Here is a 19,075-nt window from a genome sequence, read left to right as displayed (position 1 = left end):
GAGGCCCGCCCGGCCCGGGCCGCCGTTGCCGCCGTTGCCAAGCGCCCGGAGCCGCCTCAGCCGCGGCGCTGCCTCAGCCCGACCCTTGTGGGCCCCTCCGCGGCCATGGAGAGCCTGGGCAGCCCCTCCGCCGCCACGGTGCTGGCCGAGCTGCAGTGGGAGCCTGGCTACGCCGTGCCCGTGGCCAACGCCGAGAACAAGGCGCTGGAGGACGAAGTGAGCGCGGGGCCGCGGCCGGCAGGGAGAGGAGCCCGCCGTTCCCCGGGGCCGGGGGGGATGGAGGGAGGGATGGAGGGAGGGATGGAGGGAGGGATGGAGGGATGATCGAAGCGGGTTCCGCGGAGCTGCCCGGGGAATCCGGAGGGCGATCCCCGCTCGGAGCGTGGGACCCGCGCACCCGCATCCCCCGAGCCCCGCAGGAGGAGCCGAGCGAGTTGTCTCCGTTCCCTTAGCAAAGCTCCGGGTTTTCTCCTGAAATCCCTCATTTCGCTGCTTTGGAGGAATGCAGCAGCTACTTCTTGCCTTATTTTTTCATTAGTAATTTCAATGACTGTTTCTAGGTAGTTGCGGGTAATGAACGCTCAACCGCAAACATTAACTTGCCGATTCTAACCCTTAAATAGCTGCAGAAGTTGCAGAAGGAAAAAGAGAAGCTGCAGAATGAGTTGACCAACTTTGAGGAGCGCATAGAAGCAATGACATCTCATTTGAAAAATGTGACACAAGAGATTAACTTCTCTCAGGTAAATCCCCACCTCCAGCAGATCCGTTTTGTCAGACATCTGTAACCCGAATATCTCTCTGTGGCTGCTATCTCTGTATATTTTACCAGCTTTGTTAGAGGTTTGTTAGGGCTTTATTCCAGGATTGCCAAGGGAAACAAAAGATAAACTGTGTAACTCAGTGATATTATTTGATGGTTATTAAGACCACACAAATTCAAGTTACTGTACCTAAGTAGTAATATCGAGGAAGGGTGCATCTTAGAATTCTTCCTGAATGGGAACTTTTGTAGGTGTTAATAAAAAAAATAGGTCAAAGTAAATACCAGTGTAAGGCGGGAAAAAATTAATAATATTTACAATGGTGAAGAATTATTTGCAAAATGCTTAATTCTTAATTCATAGACATGAAAACTGAAGTCATGGTCAAGATCTAAGTCTTTACTTACACTCCAAATTAACTGAGCAAAAGGGCTGGTTTATATTTCCAAAGAGTCTTGAGATAAAGATTTATACCTTTCAGATAAAATATCCTGGCTGAAAAAATCTGCATCTGATCAACTTCTTAATTTTTTTGCCAGATTCAAGTGTTAATTTGAATTAAAGGAAAGATACTGCTACTGGCCAGCAGGGGAAATCTGTCTCAGCACAGAACAATAAAATATATTTTTTGCTGTGCTTTCTGGATTTGATGTAAAGTCACTGGGGATCAAGAGACTTAGATTTTGATGGTGAAATGCTAGGATTCTGAATCTTGGGTGAAAAATCTTAGAATTTAGTTTTTAGGGCTACAAAAGGTTGATCTGTGGATACTTGATACAATGTTTACCTACATACATATAGGAATATGTGTATTTGAGATACATTTTCTCTGAAAATTCCTTCATTTGCATGATGAAACCACAGCATCTCTGACTTGGGATTTAATTGTATGCAAAAGAGAAGTTTGTTGATGTATGCCTTTTGTTTTTTGTATAATACTGAACTTTATTATCCTGCAGTCTCTTTACAAAGCCAAAGAGAATGAAATTGAAACTGAACATCACTTTAAAGCCCTTGCTGAGAGAGAATTTGGACGTCTCAAAAACGACCTTAAGCAACTGAAAGATGAGATAGCTTCCTTGAGACAAAAGAAAAACACTCAAGAAGTAAGATTTGACATTTTTGGAAGGGAACACCTATACTGCAAAATTTTATGACTTGTCCTCACTTGCACATACAGCTAGTAGTAGAAGTCAATAATAGCTAATCATAATTAAAGTTTATAAACTGTAGTAGATCATCTGGATGGGCTTTTTCCTGTGTAGGCAAGTAGAGTGACACTGAGGATATTACTGCATAGACTGGTCAAGACATAGCAAATATTAATTAGATATTGAAAGAATTATGTTCTTAATGCCAGATACACAGCTACTCATCCAAATCACTGTATTTCAAATTCTCACAGTTATTTTCTTAATGGTTTTCAAATCATATTGTTGGTGGCAAATCTTCTCTACATAAAATAAATTTGGGTCATGATTTCAAGATCAAAGATTTGGTTCAAGTTACAAAATAATCTAATGCTACTAAATTGCAGGTGATCTTCTGGGTTTGAAATTGTCTTTCTTTTTCTATTGATTATTTAATTCCATTAAAAAAATATTCTTTTTCTTCCTAAGTCTGTTTGTAATCTCCAGTTTCTCAGAATGGGTAGCAGGATAAAGTCTTTTCAGTCAGGTGAAGAGGTTACATTTGAAAATTGATATGTAGGATAAGGTCTAACAACTGGGCCTTAATGAGTGAGGGAGAACCTTTACCTTTGAAGGCCTCAAATCAGTTTATTATATGGAAAAAAGACTCTTAAGACAGTTATATCTTGCCAGAGGCTGACTTTTCTTAAAATTATTTACATTTTAAATTTGTGGCAACCTACTGTCTTGCATTTTCATTAAGACCAGGATGTCCAATAGGATTCCTCAAGTACAACACAATTAATGAAAAAAGAAAACTCTCAATTCTGTCGACAACATGTGGGTAGACTTGTTACAATGGCTTGAACTGGTTGCTTCAATTACTATTCAATGGATATTAGACATTTGATATTGAACCTTTTATTTTTCTCTTCTTTTATTAGAATACTATAAATAAAACCACGAAGAAGCTGGAAAACTTAAAGCAACAGATGAACTGGGATAAGGAACTTCTGGAGAGCTGGCTACAGGAAATCAATCGTACTGATAACGATGCTGTTGTAATCCAGAAGTATGCACTGCAAGATGAGGGGAAACTTGGAGTAAGTAGAAATGACAGCAGTTTTCACAAATCTAACAAAGAACCACTTTATCACTTGAAAACTTTGTTATGTTATCAAGTCAGATAAAATGAAGACAAGATTTTGTATAACACTAGTTTCCATTTAGCACAACAATAGCAGTTCCATATGAGGCTCATTTTGAAGTTGAGAGAACAGGTTTTACAATAATGAGAGACATAATTGAGGACATTAATTTGCTTATTCATCCAGATTAGATTTAAGTTTAAATTTTTTGAGAGGGTGCACAAATAGATAATAAAGTCTAGAAAGCAGTGGCATTGAATTAAGAGGAGTTTGTTCAAAAATTCACACCAAGTTTGGGCAAATAGAATAGAATCTCCCTTTAGAGTTTATTAACATTGCTGAGAATAAATAACAGCTTCTTCAGTAAAGCTACCTGGAATAATGGAAGACAAAAGCATATATATCTGTAGAAAGAGGAATTCCAGTCAAAAGTTCAGAATTTATAAGGGTGAGTTCCCAAGTATATTATTAATGTAGAGATTAATAATCCTGGTTATTACCCTTTTTAGCCTTTAAATAGGGTGAGTAGAATTTTGATTTTCACTCATTAAATACTTAACCAAAAAACTTTGGTTTACAGAAAAACTTTCACTGCTGCATGCAAAGGGACACCACACACAATTACACACAGTGGAGGGTTACTTTGGCCTTGCTGCAGTTTGGTTCTTATGGCCACTGGTATTGACTGAAAATTTGTCAATTTTTGGTTTTCTAAAGCACAATAAAAATTGATGCCTCAGTAATTTAACCCTTGATTGCAGCAGGGCTTTAGGAATTTATAAAATGTGATCTATTTATTTTGAAATACTTAATTTTAAAATATTTTCATATCCTTTCATTTTAGACATTAACCCTTCAAATAGAAAAGTTGACCATGGAAGCAAACCAGAAGCGCAGAGCTCTGGACAATGAGCTTACAGAAACCATGACAGCTCAGGTTTGTGCTTAAGGTTCTCAAAGATCCCTTGTTTATATGTGACATTTTTAACTTCAGAAAACATGGAGGTGCTTTCTTTTAAGCAGATGGAGCTTGACAGAGCAGCTGAAGATTTTCGCAGGGTTCATCAAGAAAGGCAAGAAGTCATCAGGCAGTGGGAGAATGCAATTCATCAGATGCAAAAAAGGGATCAGGAGATTGATCAATGTGCTTTGGTAAAACTGCTGTAACTGATCCATATCTAGGGTTGGGGTTTGATGTGTGGGATTTTTTTTTTTTTTTTTTTTTTTTTTTTTTTTAACATCACAACTACAGTATAATTTTCTGGGTAGCTAATGTTTTACAATAATTTTCAAAATGCAGAATTTTCCCTGAGTAGCTATAAATCTGTCAGGTAAGGTAAGCATCACTAATGCTGGTAATTTTCCTGTTTAACTTCATCTATTTCAAGCCTACCTGAAGTTTTGCTTAGCTTTTTTTCCCAATTCAATCAATCAATCAAGAATTATTTTCTTTCCCAAAGAGTTTGCAGTGTCTTTTTGTTTTTAAATTATTGGAATATTTTGGAAGTTTCCAGTTTTTGGTATGATGTACGTGTAATCCATGGATTAAAGTAATTTTAAGAATGATAACTGGACTGTCTCAGGCAAATAGTAATCATAATAGGAATTGATCTTCTGGCTGTACCCTTTATTAATCTAACACAACTAATGCAAGAAATTCTAAAAAGTTTTTATCCTGCTAGCTAATTGCAGAAATAAAGCAGGAGATCCGAAACAAAGAAATGTTGCTGAAAGAGAAGACTGCCTTTTTGGTAAATGAAACTGTTAATAATATGGAATATGAAAAGAAAATCTTCTCTGCTGAGCGGGAAGCAAACAACCTCCGAAAAGAGTTCCAGGCTCAGGATACTCGCAGGACTCAGCTGCAGGATGAGGTAAGGGTGGCCAAACAGTTCAGGAAAACAGACTGAATCTCTAACTGAGCACCAGATGGAGGAAATACAGCAATAGCATTTCCTTTTCTCTGGTTTTGTACTAGGCTCTTAATAATTCAGAATGTTGCTTTTCTCAGCCTACTCCTGTTTATCGCGGTCTGAACCCTCCACTTAATCCTGTCATTGAGAGTGGTGCAAAGACTGAAATGTGTTCTCTGTTGTATTGGTGTAAAATGGATGAATTTTCTCTTAAATGGTCTAACACTGTTAGATGCCTCAGGAAGCTTCTTTCCATTAGCATCCACAGACTGCAGTATTGTATAAAGATGAAAGAAATCTCTTCCAGATTCCAAACAATTCCTGTCCCTTGCTCTCAGAAGTGTGTGGTGATGGTCTGGTAGTCAGGTTACTATTCCTGGGGAGAATACCCAGTGCTTTCACATGGCTTTCTAATCAAGAGGCACTGGGACAGGGCTGCCCTGTGAACAAGTCATTCTTGACCCTGGCCATACTGAATGTGCACTTAGATCTGGGAACGAGCTGCACTGCTTAATTACTTAAATGCCTGTAGAAGTATTTCTAAGAAGTATTTGAAGTTTCATGACTCTGCTGAGAAGAGATACACTTGTTTTATCTAAGTTTTTTCTTAACAAGAAAATGGTAACACTGGGGTACTCAGCAAGCTCTGTGATTTTTTGAAAAACCCTGCATCTGCTTTTACAGTAAGTTTTGGATAGCTTTTCTGTAGCAGGTGGTTCATAGACTGATCTCTTAATTAAACTGGAGGTAGCTCAAACAAGGTGTAGGCTATTAGATCATGCTATAATTCATGCAAGCTTGAGGGTTTGTAGAATTGGTCGGTTTTCATCTCAAGCTGTGAAATTCTTGCTTGAAGTTTTTCACAATTAATACTCCATGATAATAGAATAGTCTCCCCTTATTAGAACATCTGTGGGATGCATGTGGGAAACAAGGAAAGGAGACAGTTCAACCAATAACTTGTGACCTCTAAGAAGCCTGCTATACCTGCCCTTGATCAGTTTTCTTCATCTGTGGAAGTGAAAACAATTAAATTTATTCTGTTAAGCGATACTGTGAAGATGAAAGAGCTATTGATTGTAAAGTATTTCTATTCTATTTAATGAATGCATGCTTTAATGTATTTCTGCCAAATTAAATATCTGTGTATTTTTGTCACAGCGATATCTTAATCAAAATGATTTTATGTATCCAGCAAAGTTTGACATAGAAATGTTTATTAGATGTATAAGGTTATCCATGTTCACAAAGAACCTCATCAAAGTCAGCTGTGCCCTATAAAACCATGGTTCCACTCATACAGATGCTGTTGGACAAGAATTGCAGCTCATAGCACCTCCATAATTCATTCTATGTTCATAATTATTATTATTTTTTTGCCAGTATTCATACTATGTAATTAGTCTATTGAATTTACTAGCTGGGCCAATTACCAGTGCCTCAGAATTTGCAGCACTCCTCATTTGGAGAGTGTGGTTTAAAGAAATTTATTTCCAAAAAATAGAAAAGTATCATTTTAAATATCTTAAATGTAAAAGCAAATAAGAGCTCAATTGCTCGATATTTTAATTTATTAGCTGCAGGCTTTGAAAGCCATTGTGAACAGAACTGCTTCTGATCTAGAGTCTTCAAGAACACAAATAGCCAATCTGAAGAAAGACATTCAGGAAAAACAAGCCAGGTAAGAAACAGACCTTTAAAGATAACATTTGTAAGGATTAGTAATACAGCCCAATCCTTGAGATAGAAAGGAACCTTAAATAATGATGATGACTGAAATCTCTAAATTTCTGGTTGTTTCATGTCCTGCACAGTTTTGGCACTTGGTAATTTAGGCAAAATACTCGTGGTAATTCGTGTTTTTAAAGGGTGGATAAAAAAAGGGGGGGCCTTGCTTATCATAAATTGAAGTTTAGACTGAGGCAACTACTGTCAGATTTGCTGCTTCCTTTTGGCAGCATTGTCTAGGCAACCTCCATTTAACTTCTGTCATTTGGTTTAGATTAAAACTTCTTAATGAAAAAACTGCAAATCTCTCTGATAAACTGAAGCTTGCAATCGAGGAGACACTCAGTGCAGATGAGAAAGCTTTAAGGTTGGAAGAAATATTGAAAGAAGAAGAAAAAAGTGTTGAGGTAAAATGGTTTCGTGGTTTCTAGAATTGAGGACTCGTTTGTATTTGCAAGCTTTATATTTTAAAATGATCTTTTAAATGTAAAAATTTTCTATTAAAATGAAATGAAAGTATTGATATGATGTGACTATTTCATTAAATACTGAAATAAGTGTGCATGTAGATGTGTCTGTGCTGAGAAAACCCTGGAGGAAAATGATCCTATTAATTCCAACTGTATGTGTTCAGGATACCCATCAATAAGGTTTTTAAAGACTAAGAATCTTGTCAGGATAACTTTTCAGTATCACTGCCACCAAAAACTTTGTGACTCTAGTAAAACACCACCAAAATTTATAAACTTGCAGAGAGCTGTGATTTTGGCAAATAGTTTAAAAATATTTAGAAATCTTTTAATCAAATTTGGCTGGCCTGGTCTACTCTTCATTATTTTAATTCTACTACATATTATTCTACTATATACTACATATGTGGACTGTTAAATAATTAGTGGCTCACTTTAGATTAATTTTCTGAATAAAGATTTTGATCTGGGAAGTGGCATGTACAAGTTATAATAAGGTTACCATTTTTTAACATGCCTAATAATACTTTTATAAAATTAAAAACCCACTACTTAGGTTGCAAATTAAGTATAGGGAAAAAATTCATTATCATCTACTTAGCTGTAAAGAGCTTTTGAATAAATGCAGTGTTGTAATGCAATCTTCTGAACTTTCCTGCATTTCAGGAAATGCTTATACTGTTTTGTCACTTTGCTACTAATTCTCTTAAAGTATTTTCACTACTTAGCTTCTGGCTGAACATGACAGAAATATTCTTTTACATTTTGCTGGGCAACTGAGCATTGGATGTGCTGAATCTTTTATTGCTCTAGAATGACCAGGTTAAATTAATGTGACAGCAGGTGTCCCACATGACTGACAACAAAGCTGTACCTCTGTATGCTCTTTCATACCACTGTATGCTCTTTCTTTTTCTTCTCTAGTTAGTGTTTCCTAGAGCATGCATGTGAAATAATGCTTTGTAGTAGATTGAATGTCATTTTCCAAACTTTTTAACTCCACAGGCATTAATCACACATTTTAAATATACTTTCAAAAACTAGAGACAGGATATCTTTCCTTTATAGAGAATTTCTTAAATTATAGGCCTTACTGTTTTGGCTTTTCAGATAATTTGAAAACAAGTAATGGTGTAGCATTTCATTAAAGTGAAAACCTTCTTTGCTTCCCCTTAAGACAGTTTCCAGGGTGGCAAAAGCCTTAGCAGGGTTTCTTTCCCTGTGTCTGTGGCAGATAACCTAAGATGACATTGAGCTTGGCAGCTCCACAGCTGCAGGGAAATATTTTAGCTAGGATGAACTGTTCTTGAACAATGTCTGTAATGTATTAGTCAGAAGCCTCCCTTCCATCACTATTAGACACACATGGCTATTTGCTGCATCTGTTAATTTACTGTGAAGAGATATTTACAGGAACAATGTGGATGAAATGTCAGTGTTTTGCTCTCTAGTTCTGTGGTACTTCTTCAATTTGTGGAAAAACACTGTTGCACAGTGAGGCTTATTGAGTATTTTATAACTGTTAACAACTTCACTTAAAGGGAGAGCAACAATTTCTGTTAAATAGATTAATTTAGATATGCAGGGAAGACCAGGAAGTGAAGGTCAAATCATGATCCAGTGGCAGTGGATGAATTGTCATTTTCTTCAGAAATACAGATCAGCATTTAGCACATACTTAAAAATCAGTTTGCTTCCAGAAGAAATTTCCTTTGTTCAAGCATGATCCAAAGCCCACTGACATGTTCTACGTCCATAATGATTTCATATTAAACTTACACTTGCCTTTTACATCCAGAGTTTTGAATTTGAAATTGCACTTACAGCAAGTTCTACAAAAAAAATTCTGTTGGGTAGAATGTGCAATGTGATTACAAACCAGAGAAGGAATTAAATTATCTTTCACTATTATTTAAGCCAGAAATTAATACATATTAAATCCAGAAAATATTAAATCCAGAATAAACGCATTGTTAATCTATGTAGAAAAGTGACTTCTCAGGTGTTTTGCATATTAATTTAAATGCACATCAAATTCTGTACCAGACTTGAGTTAAGTGTAAAGGAGTGCTTTGGAACAGAAAGGGGAAATCACATCACTTGTTTTAGGATACACCTCACAGGAAACTGGCATGCTCAATGGCCTGAGCTTTGGAGGGTCTTTGGCTACTTGAGTGGGAGAGGTGGAAGGAGGGAGGGAAAGAATAAAATTGTTTTTCTTATTAGGGTTATAAAAAGAAAATAATCTCAATTTTCATTGTTTTCAGTCCATTTCGGGTCACCTGCAATGTTCAGCATTGTTTTTTATCCTACTAAAACCTCATTTCCTGCACTGATTTAGGTATTAATGGCAACTTAGCTCTGAGAAAAAGGAAGTGATTCTAGAAAGTGTAATTTTTCAGAATTATTCCACCTCAGATAACCACACAACGTACATATATGTGCACAGAGCGTTACAAGATTTAATAAACCGTTGAAAAGCTTGTATTATATTTCTCAAATACTCACAGATGCTGGAGGCAGTAAGGAGGTTTTTTTGAAAAGAATGACAGGAATTTAGTTTTCTAAAAGGCTGAAAAAAGTAGCTTTCCTATAACTGGGGGGGAAAAGTCATGTAATTGTAGTGTAGGATTCTATTTTTAAAAAATTAATTAAAAAGTATTACTTTCTCTTTAAGTCAAATACTTTTTTTGCCAACCATTTTGAAGACTTACAAAATTCCATGTTCATATTAATGGATATAGTAATAATATTTTTTCTATATATGATTAATAAAAACAAATAATTTCTCAGAGGTTAATTCTGATGAGATTAATTGCAATTAATCTACTTAATGATCGATTTGTCACCAGGAAAAAGAAACTGAATTGAGACAGTTAAAGGACCTATTTTTCAAGAAGAATCAGGAGTTAAAAGCACAGAGTGATAAGGAGAAGATTGTTCTGGCACAAATTGAGGGAGGTCAAAAATCACTTAAAAATCTCAAGAGTCGACTGCGCAAACTTGACACAGATCTGTTAAAACAACAAGAATTAATATATAACCAGGTAAAATGTTAATGTATTTTCACACTATGATTGTTTCTTGAGTCTACTGATAGCACATTGCTTGAATTCTGTAGTCTTTAACAGTTTTCCTTTTTGGAAATGTTATGCAGTATAATTTGAAGTCTGCATTTATTTCTGTTTCTAGATGTACAGATAAAATTGAAATCTCTGAAACTTGCCAAAGTATCACCTACATTTTGCACTTGTGTGTTTCATTATTTTTTGGATCTGCTGCTTTTCCCACTAATTCCTAAAATCCATTCTTTACTTTGATCCCTCTGAACCACAGACACCTCAGGGTATATTTTTAAAGCAATACAAGAGGTACATGCCAAAATCCTGTTATTTACTAATTGGATTATGTGCATATTTCCTATGCACCACTTTGAAAATTTTCTCTTTTATATTAGCATCCACTGGTAGCAACAAGATGGCAACTCCATTGTAAGCCTCCCTACAGCAGCCTGTGCTGAGTGTGCTTTGTTACTCTTCTAGAAGATTACCCCAAACCATCACTGCTCATCAGTCATCTAAGATATTTTGCTAATGAGGTCTAAAAGCCAGAAACTATTATAAAAACAATAGCTTAATTGGGTGACTGTCCTAAAGCCAACATTTAGATCCAAGTTTATTGCTTATCTCAGACTATTAATTCTCTTCAAATTTATTTTAACAGGATTTTTATATTCAGCAAGTACAGAGACGGCTGTCACGGTTAGAAGGGGAGATTAATGCTGATGAAAAACAAGTTTTGGAAGAAAAAGTTGCTGGACTTAAGAAAACCTTAGAAGAAAAGAAAAAGGCATATGATGCTTTACAGTCACTATACAGGAAACTTCAGGTAACTTGCTTATTACATAATTTTGACTGCATATCATTTAGAAACCTCAGTGAATCAAGTAGATTTGGTCTTAGTAATCAAGAAGTTAGTATTAGACTAAAAAGGTATCTGAACTTTGTGTAACCCATGTGGAAAACTTCATAAATTCCCTATAATTTCCAGAAAAATAGATTTTTACTGCCCAAGTGATGCATCTTAACATGAAGACAAGCACTGAGTGTTGGAAAGTCAAGCTAAGCTTTCATCAAGATGTGACTGCCTGCTTGCAAATGTCTGAGTTTATCATTAGGCCCGTGCAGAAATAGGAGAGAGCTGATTTGTAAAGCTATTACTTTTATAGTTTTCATAAATTTGTAAGTACAGTTGCATTTAAAGTTGTTCTAAGCCCCCATGCAGCACTCTGCATGAGGTCATGCCATGCAGTTTGCAGAGGAGCATATTGGACACGTCATGATGATGGTTCCTGGTTCCAGGACGTAAATACATCTCATTTAAAATTAACTGATAACTTTTGTTGCAATTTTGGTTTACTGAAATAAGTTCAATATAACTTATTTTGAAACAGAATGATATCCAAATCACCAAGAGAACAATTGATAAGACAAGAGAAGAAACAAGCAGTATGGTAGAGAAGATAGAAGAACTAACTCTTTTCAATGAGAGATCACTTCAGGAATTAAGAAAAGCAAAACACATTAAGCAGGTACAGTATTATCTTACAAATTTACTTATAGAGGACACTCTTGTTTGTTTAGGGTGTCATCTGCCTTCCATCAGTGGAAGCAACATCATTACATCCATACATGAGGACACTTGCTATAGTTTTCTAATTTATGCTGCTTTCCCAAATTTTGAACTTATCTTCATCACTATCATCTTAGTAGGCAAAGTGTTGCTTCTCCTCTCTACACAGCATAAAGTTTGATGAACTATCAATTTAATCCCACTTTAGTTATAGCACAATATCCACCAGGTCAGTGATGTTGAGGTTTTTTCCCCTGAGAAACAATTACCTTTAAAATAGAAAATATATTTACTGTTCAAGGATGTCTTTACATAACACTGAGTTTTTACTCTCAATCTGTGATGGGTACTAATAAATTTGGCACAGTATTATTATTAAAATGTAAGCATTTTTTTTCTAACAGATGGTTTGAATCCATTTATATTCCAATGTAAGGAATTAGGAACAAAGTGTAAATCCTTTCTTCACATTTTGATAAGCAGAAAAATACAGTTCCCACTCCTCCAATTATTGCACTTTTTTTTTTTTCTGTAAGCTTTAGCCTTCCTAAAGGAGGCACTAACATAGTAGAAAAAAGCAGAGTTTAAGTAGCAGGGAAAAGCTGGTGCACTTCCTCCTCAATGAAAACTCTCCCTAAATATGGAACTTTCTTGGAGGCATGAAATTCAGGGGAACAAGAAAAGCTGATGACCTGAAAGCACTCAGATAAAAATTGGTGGGATTGGCGTCATACAAGATTTTAAGAAGTGGTTTAATGCATGCTAATAAAGTTCACCACTTGTTGCTTTTCATAAGCTTTGGTATATACAAAATTTGCTCATGTAACAACATGATTTGCAGGCCTACAGAATCTAGAATATACTCCAAGAATTAAGGGTTTGAGTGAGATATTAACTGCTCCAAAAATCTCCTTATAAGGTCTCTTATTTTATTTGAAACCACCTAAACTGAAAAAGTTGTAGAAAGAAAAGTCTAATAACACAAAATTCAGCCTGAATCAGAAAGTCTGATGAATTTGTATAAAACCATTCAGGAAACAATCTACCTCCATCACAATCACCTTTGTGACTGTTGACAAATGAGAAAATAACAAGATTTTTAAATGAAGAGCACAATTAGTCTTGCTGTTGTATACATACTAAAGGTAAAATAATGAATAAATACTAACTTACTAAATGAAAAATAATCTTAATTAAAACAATGATTTTTTATTTTGATACCATTTGGCACTTATTAGGAGATGATGGTCGAAAATAATCTCTTAAAACTGGAACTGAAGCGTCTTCAGAATACTCTGTGTAATAAAGCAGAGAAGGTTCTGTCACTGGAAAAACAGCAACTGGAGTTAAAGAAAGCCATAGCAGAAAGAATGGAGGAAATCAGAATCCATAAGGCAATGCTGGATTCCCAGATAAGATTGCTGGATCAGGAAAGGCATCGCATGAGGTAACTGTTCTTATAGAAATTAAACCTGTAGCTTTGACTGAGTAAATTTTCTATGGGGACTTAAGTAAAAAGAGAAGCATTTTACCCACCTTCACTATTAGAGAAACTGAAGATTAAATAAATCTTGCTCAAAGTTTTATGCCAAGACAGCTGAAGCCAGCAAGAGACTCCATATGTGATCGCCAGGCTGCAGCTTTAACCCCTTGGTGAACAGGGGTCTGTGGCCTTGCTGTGAGTGAGGAACCTCAGCAGAAGGGGGAGGAGACCTCAACCACAGACATCTTTTTACAGTAAACACTGTGTGTCTGACTCTGCCTCTTTCAAAACAATCTGGACATGTGAAACCATGTGTCTGGAGGTATGGCAAAGTACATGAAATGGAAAGAGTTGCTTTTAAAGAGAGTTTACTGTCAGCTGCTTGATAAAACCATAATTTCTTTGATTCAAACAGTAAAACTGGTTTGCTTTGTGGTGTATTTTGTTTGGTTGGGCCTTTTCTTCTTTTTAACTAAACAGCTTTCCTTTATGTATCCTATATAATGAATTAAAACTTAATAATTACATATGCACATTTGACTGCACTTTGAGATGCAAAATCACATAAGTAACCAGAACAAGGGATATTTGTGGCTGGGAGAACACAGAAAACCAGCAAGACCTGTGGCAAGCAGCACAATTCCTAGTAGAGGCTGCTGGCATAACACCAGGAATTTAACCTGCTGCAACAAGAACTGCCCACAAAACACTGCCAAACACTTTCTCAATCCATTTATTTTCTCCCCAAACAAATCAGTGCTGAATTTCAAGATCGCCTATGGAAAATTGATAAAATGAAATGCAGATATGAAATGTTTACTCTTTCCATGATGCCACCTGAGGGAGAGGAGATGAAAAGTCAGGCCTACTATGCAATTAAGGTATTTTATCAACATCATTCATTATAATTCAATTATTTAAGCTACAGATTTCCCTGGGCTCTTAGACAACCTCCTTGCCTACTGCCTACTTTGAGTCTAATTGTTTTATGTTATCTGACACCACTGATTATTTAAATGATACCATAATTTCCCAAGAATTTATGTGGAGCCTTAATTCTGGGTAGTTTGAAAACTTCACTTCAGTGCTCATTAATTTTCAAGTACACAAGAATTAGTGGTCAAGTGATAATCCACTATGAACTGGAAACATTATTGGAGTCTCACATGAGACCTTAACTGTCAGAGTTATTTCCAGGTATTCATTTTATCATATGGGGTTCATACCTTGAAGAATGTCTTCTTTTCCCTTTCACTTACCAATCACCTATGTATAGTTCAGCTTTGCACTGGAAAAAAAACAAACCAGTCTTTATCCAAAATGCAATACTCTGGTTCTTGAACAAGAATCTGTTTATTTTGATCTCCACAAATTCTCTTATTTCCTGTTAAATCAACACACTTGCAGCTGTGAGCTTGGTTCTGAAATTCATCTTTTTCTTACCCTTAAAAGTTAAATTTCTTAATTATGGTATTTGTGCTACTGTGAGATCCAGGACAGCAGAAGACCCTCTGCAGAAGCCATGTGTACACTGTGGGTGTACAAAATACCCTCTCCACCTATGGCGATTTTTCACTGTAACAGATATTCCAAGGGGCTATAGAAAAATACTTCACCTGCTGGTTGTTTCTTAAATCTACTGGTCAGATCAATGGGGAGTTACAAAATTGGATGATTTCTAACAGTCTCTCAGTGGTTATATGATGTACAACCTCAAATCTTGGATTTTTTGAGTGAAGGAAGCAAAGGTGAAGCACATGATGTAATTCACATATGCAGTGCAAGGCACAGACACTGCTCTGTGCAGGGTGTAGATGCTGCTGGGCAGGACTAAGTGAGCTCAGGCAGAGGCAGGTACCCAAAATGAAATGCATGTGGATGAAACACCTCAAAGAACTTCAGTACTATAGATGACTCTCCTTCCAGTTCCATAGGCACCCAAGTCTCAGTTTCAAGTGGTTTTAACCCCTAAATATGGTCATATAATAAATATTTTCTGTGTAATTATCTTAATAGTTGCAGTATGTCTGCAGTCACCTAAAATACTGGGTTTGTTTTCAGGCTGCACAGGAAAAGGAAGCACTTCAACAAGAAGGTGATGATTTGGATGCAAAGATCTGCAAAGCTCAAAAAGAAATCACAGCTATGGAAAACAGTTTGTGTGTACTTAAAAGCTGGAACACAAACTACAAAAACTCTTTCAAGATACTCCCTGAGACAAGTATGTGAAATAGAAATTGGGTAGAAAATAGAACTTATTACTTAACTTTTGTGCCCTCTGCTGGCTCTAGAACCAGTAGCTCTTAAATAATTCTCCCTTATGAAGTCAGTTATTTTTTCACAGTGATTTGGAATTAGTAGAAGAGTATTTAAAAACCCCTCAAACCCTGAGGCACTGAAATACTGGCAACACCAGTATAGTAATATTCTGAAATGCAGTTATTTTCAAGTGGAAATTGAGTTGTATTCACAGCACTAATGATGCTTCATTGTTTGGGATCACAGGTGAGGAACTTCAGGAAAGATTGAAACTAGAAGAGGACAAAAGGGATGCTGATGAAAAATACAGACACAAACAAAGAAAGATCAAGGAACTTCAGGAAAATCTCCAGGTGAAATACAAGTAAAGTTCCAGTCAGACAGGACTAAAGCATGTAGTTAGCTCCATGCAAGCCATCCTAGATGAATAATAGGAAACCATGGTACTTTTTTTTTTTTTTTTGCTCTTTTATTAAGATATGATTTTTAGAACACTCTACAACATCCCCTTTCAAAAAGTGAGTGATTATTTGAGTTTTCTTGAATCACACCAAAACTTCAGGTGCTTAGTCACATACAGCTAGAAGTTTCAGAATCCCACATGCACTGACAGCTGCTGTTGTGGCAGCCACTAAAGCAGCTATGTTCCCATGCAGCACACAGCACTATTGTACCATCCTCTCCAGCACTGCAGATTCAAATCCACACACCTTGGGACCTCTGGCATCTACATCCCAGGATTTTCCTGGAACAGATTCAGTTTTATTAGCACTGAGAGTTCCTCAGTTAAACAGGATTAAATTAGCTGACTTGCAATTTAGCAGGCTGACCCCTAAATACAGGCAAACAAGAGCTGGTGTTTTCAGGCTCCATAGCAAGGACTGACTCATGGTTCCCCTGACAATCAAAAAATCACTTGGACCTTAAGAAAGAGCAACACTTAATTCTGACATTTCAGTTATAATTTTATTAGACAGAAGAAAGCAAAGGCACATGGTCATATTCCATATGATTGCTCTAAGACCTGAGTCACTACCTACAGTTAACAAGCATTCCTGTTGCTTATTCTACCACCCTAGGACACAGTTCTTAGTTCAGAGATGTTACTTGTTTCGTTAAGGTAAAGAAAAGGGACACAGAGCTTCATCAAGGAGTAAGTCCTGGGATATAATGAGGTGTTACAGCAATCTAATTTCTGCCTTTTAATTTCTTTAAGTTTCATTTATTTATTTATTAAAAAACCCAGCTGTCCTTACAGAGCTGATTTTATTCATACCAAAGGTCAGAGGAATCCCTCTTTTCCCACAGGAAATAACAATGGGGTTTTTTTTAAGATAGCTTGCACTTGTAAGTTGTTAAGGTGCCAAGTAAACAGTTTGTGGCCACTAAGATACATTTAAAAAGACATACCTATTACTTCATTAACAGTACCTTTAAAAAATGTAAATTACCTGGAAATTCCTTTGCTCAGGTCTGTATCCAACAAACAGTTGGACTAGCAGAAAGTTTCCAGTAAACATTAGCACTAATTGCTTGAGCTACATGTAGAAACAAGTAGTTAATGACAAGAAGTACAAAAAGTGAAAGGCTACCAAACCTGCTTTGTAAACTAATATTACTGTTCCAATGAATTGCAGAGTATGCAACAACACTTCGATGTAATACAGAAGCAGCAGGCCCTCTTCAAAGAGGAAAAGAAGGAAAAACAAGCTGTAATTTTGCAGCTGAAGAAAGAAATTGAAGAACAGAAGCCAAAACTAGAGAGAGTTATAAAACAGGTTTGTGTGCTTATTGATGAGAACTTCCAACTTTACAGCGATAGACAGTAATGTGGGTTAAGCTCTATGGGTTAAACTCTGTGGTTTTAACTTAGCAGGTTTCTGAAAAAGTGTTGTATTTTCATAAGAATAATGTTTTAAAAATATTTGTGTTAAGTGTTCCAAACTATCCAGAGAAATTCAGTCACAGAGGCAAGGTGGGACAGAAACACTAGAAGAGAGAGACATTCGTCTTCGTGAATTGAAAGGCTTGAACAAAACCATCAACCAAGTGATTGCTGATGTTCTAGAAGCAAATCCTGGTTTAACTGCAGCCTTTCAAATGCACTTTGACAAGGTGAGCTTTCCACTTAACTGCCACAAAAATCTTGAGAGCTCTAGCCTATTAGTGTCTTTCAAGGACAGCTCACAGTATGTGAAAACAGGGAAATGTTCACCTGCTTTCAACTTCTCTTCAAATGCTGAGCACTATAAATGCTCCTGATACCCCAGTCCTATTATACAACCATCAGGTCAACTTGTTTTTTCTTTCCAAATTTTCTAGTTCAATTTAGAGCTTCCTTCAACTGCTTCTTCCAGTGGAAATCAAACTCCTCAGTCCCCACAGAGCTCATTACCTGCTACCAGGTAAGTTCTAATACTCTTGGGTTGCTTTGAGGTTTTTCTAAGATCGAGTTTAAACCAGCAAAATTAGTCCCTAACCTAAAGAATTCTTTACTCTTGAAGGTCATCTCAATTGTCTTTTTGCTGAAGACTGCAAAAACTTTCTCCTTACTCTGTCCTTTAAGTTAACTACATTTTCATAGCACACAAAGAATTTTACTTCAGCATCCATCAGTTTAGAAAACCCAATAATTACAGAATAATTACATTTACTTTTGTTTACTGTTTGATGCTATGAAAGCACAAATTTAAGCAACATTTTACACTTGGTAGTGTGAACACCCCTTCATAATTAAATAGAAGATATTGATGCTTTTACTGGCACCTTCTTCCCCTGTTCAAGGTATGCTCAATTAGAGCCTGTGCTGTGCTGACCCAATTATGATCCACGGGTTACTGAAGCTGTTTAGTGGTGGTGGCTACAGAGATCTTCTAGGGGGTTTCACCTGGAATGAACATGGCAACTGAATGGCTTCATTGTGAGCCACCCTTGGCAGCTCTGTTTTAGATGCAGGGATTTCTATATTGCAATTAGTAAATTTTTGTCTTTCAGATTCTCCAGTAGAAAAACTTCAGCCTCTGGTCAGGCTTCATTAGCCAAAGTGGTGGAGCTGACCTTGCCTACCCACATCCCTGAGGAAGCAGCAGCTCTTGGCTCCCAGCCAGCCAGCAGAGGCAGCACCGCTGGGATTTCTCAACGCAAGAAGTCTTAAGTCATTTTTTGAAGGCTACATTAGTTGAGATTTCTTAATTTTTGCATCCATGGAGTTACCTGGAAAACTTGCAGCTGAAGTACAATTGTCACTGTGTGGTTCTGCCACCCACCTTTGCAAGTCTCCCTGTAAACCATGTAACCTTTTCTTCAGCAACACAACTGCTGCCTCCAAGCGCCTGTAAAGCAAATCCCCACCAAAGCTCAAACCAAGGACTCACACTTGAGCTTAACTGGACAATAAATGGTGTTGCAAAACTTGCTTGTCTACTTCAAGTTGGGTATTTGGGTTTTTTTTTAACATTACTCTTGGAGAATGTGCAATACACTTGCCTTCACAGACACAGCAGAGTTCCATGGAGTACACAGAGTATGTAACAGTGCTCCAGGATGAA

General features: G+C 36.7%; 1 protein-coding gene across 1 annotated transcript; it reads left to right on the top strand.

The window, feature by feature from the left end:
• Window positions 1-2: 2 nt before the first annotated feature.
• On the top strand, window positions 3-18,941 carry CCDC39 (coiled-coil domain 39 molecular ruler complex subunit). The gene is made up of 20 exons (XM_079314837.1): window positions 3-216; window positions 624-743; window positions 1,724-1,870; window positions 2,839-2,997; window positions 3,887-3,979; window positions 4,066-4,194; window positions 4,725-4,916; window positions 6,533-6,636; window positions 6,958-7,090; window positions 10,006-10,200; window positions 10,877-11,041; window positions 11,607-11,744; window positions 13,024-13,232; window positions 14,026-14,149; window positions 15,330-15,489; window positions 15,774-15,880; window positions 17,165-17,305; window positions 17,463-17,642; window positions 17,850-17,932; window positions 18,522-18,941. Exons 1-20 carry the CDS (start codon window positions 106-108, stop codon window positions 18,679-18,681), a joined length of 2,850 nt encoding a protein of 949 aa, XP_079170963.1. The 5' UTR covers window positions 3-105; the 3' UTR covers window positions 18,682-18,941.
• The last annotated feature ends 134 nt before the right edge of the window (window positions 18,942-19,075 follow it).

The sequence above is a fragment of the Erithacus rubecula genome (genome assembly GCF_903797595.1).
Source record: "Erithacus rubecula genome assembly, chromosome: 11".
In the NCBI taxonomy this organism is placed as follows: domain Eukaryota; kingdom Metazoa; phylum Chordata; class Aves; order Passeriformes; family Muscicapidae; genus Erithacus; species Erithacus rubecula.
This window is presented reverse-complemented; position numbering and strand designations above follow the sequence as displayed.

Bases quoted from the DNA above. Each gene is read 5' to 3' on its own strand.
- CCDC39 (XM_079314837.1), top strand. From the start codon at position 106: ATGGAGAGCCTGGGCAGCCCCTCCGCCGCCACGGTGCTGGCCGAGCTG. The intron at 744-1,723 runs GTAAATCCCCAC...ATTATCCTGCAG, and splicing joins AAGAGATTAACTTCTCTCAG to TCTCTTTACAAAGCCAAAGA. The intron at 17,933-18,521 runs GTAAGTTCTAAT...TTTGTCTTTCAG, and splicing joins AGCTCATTACCTGCTACCAG to ATTCTCCAGTAGAAAAACTT.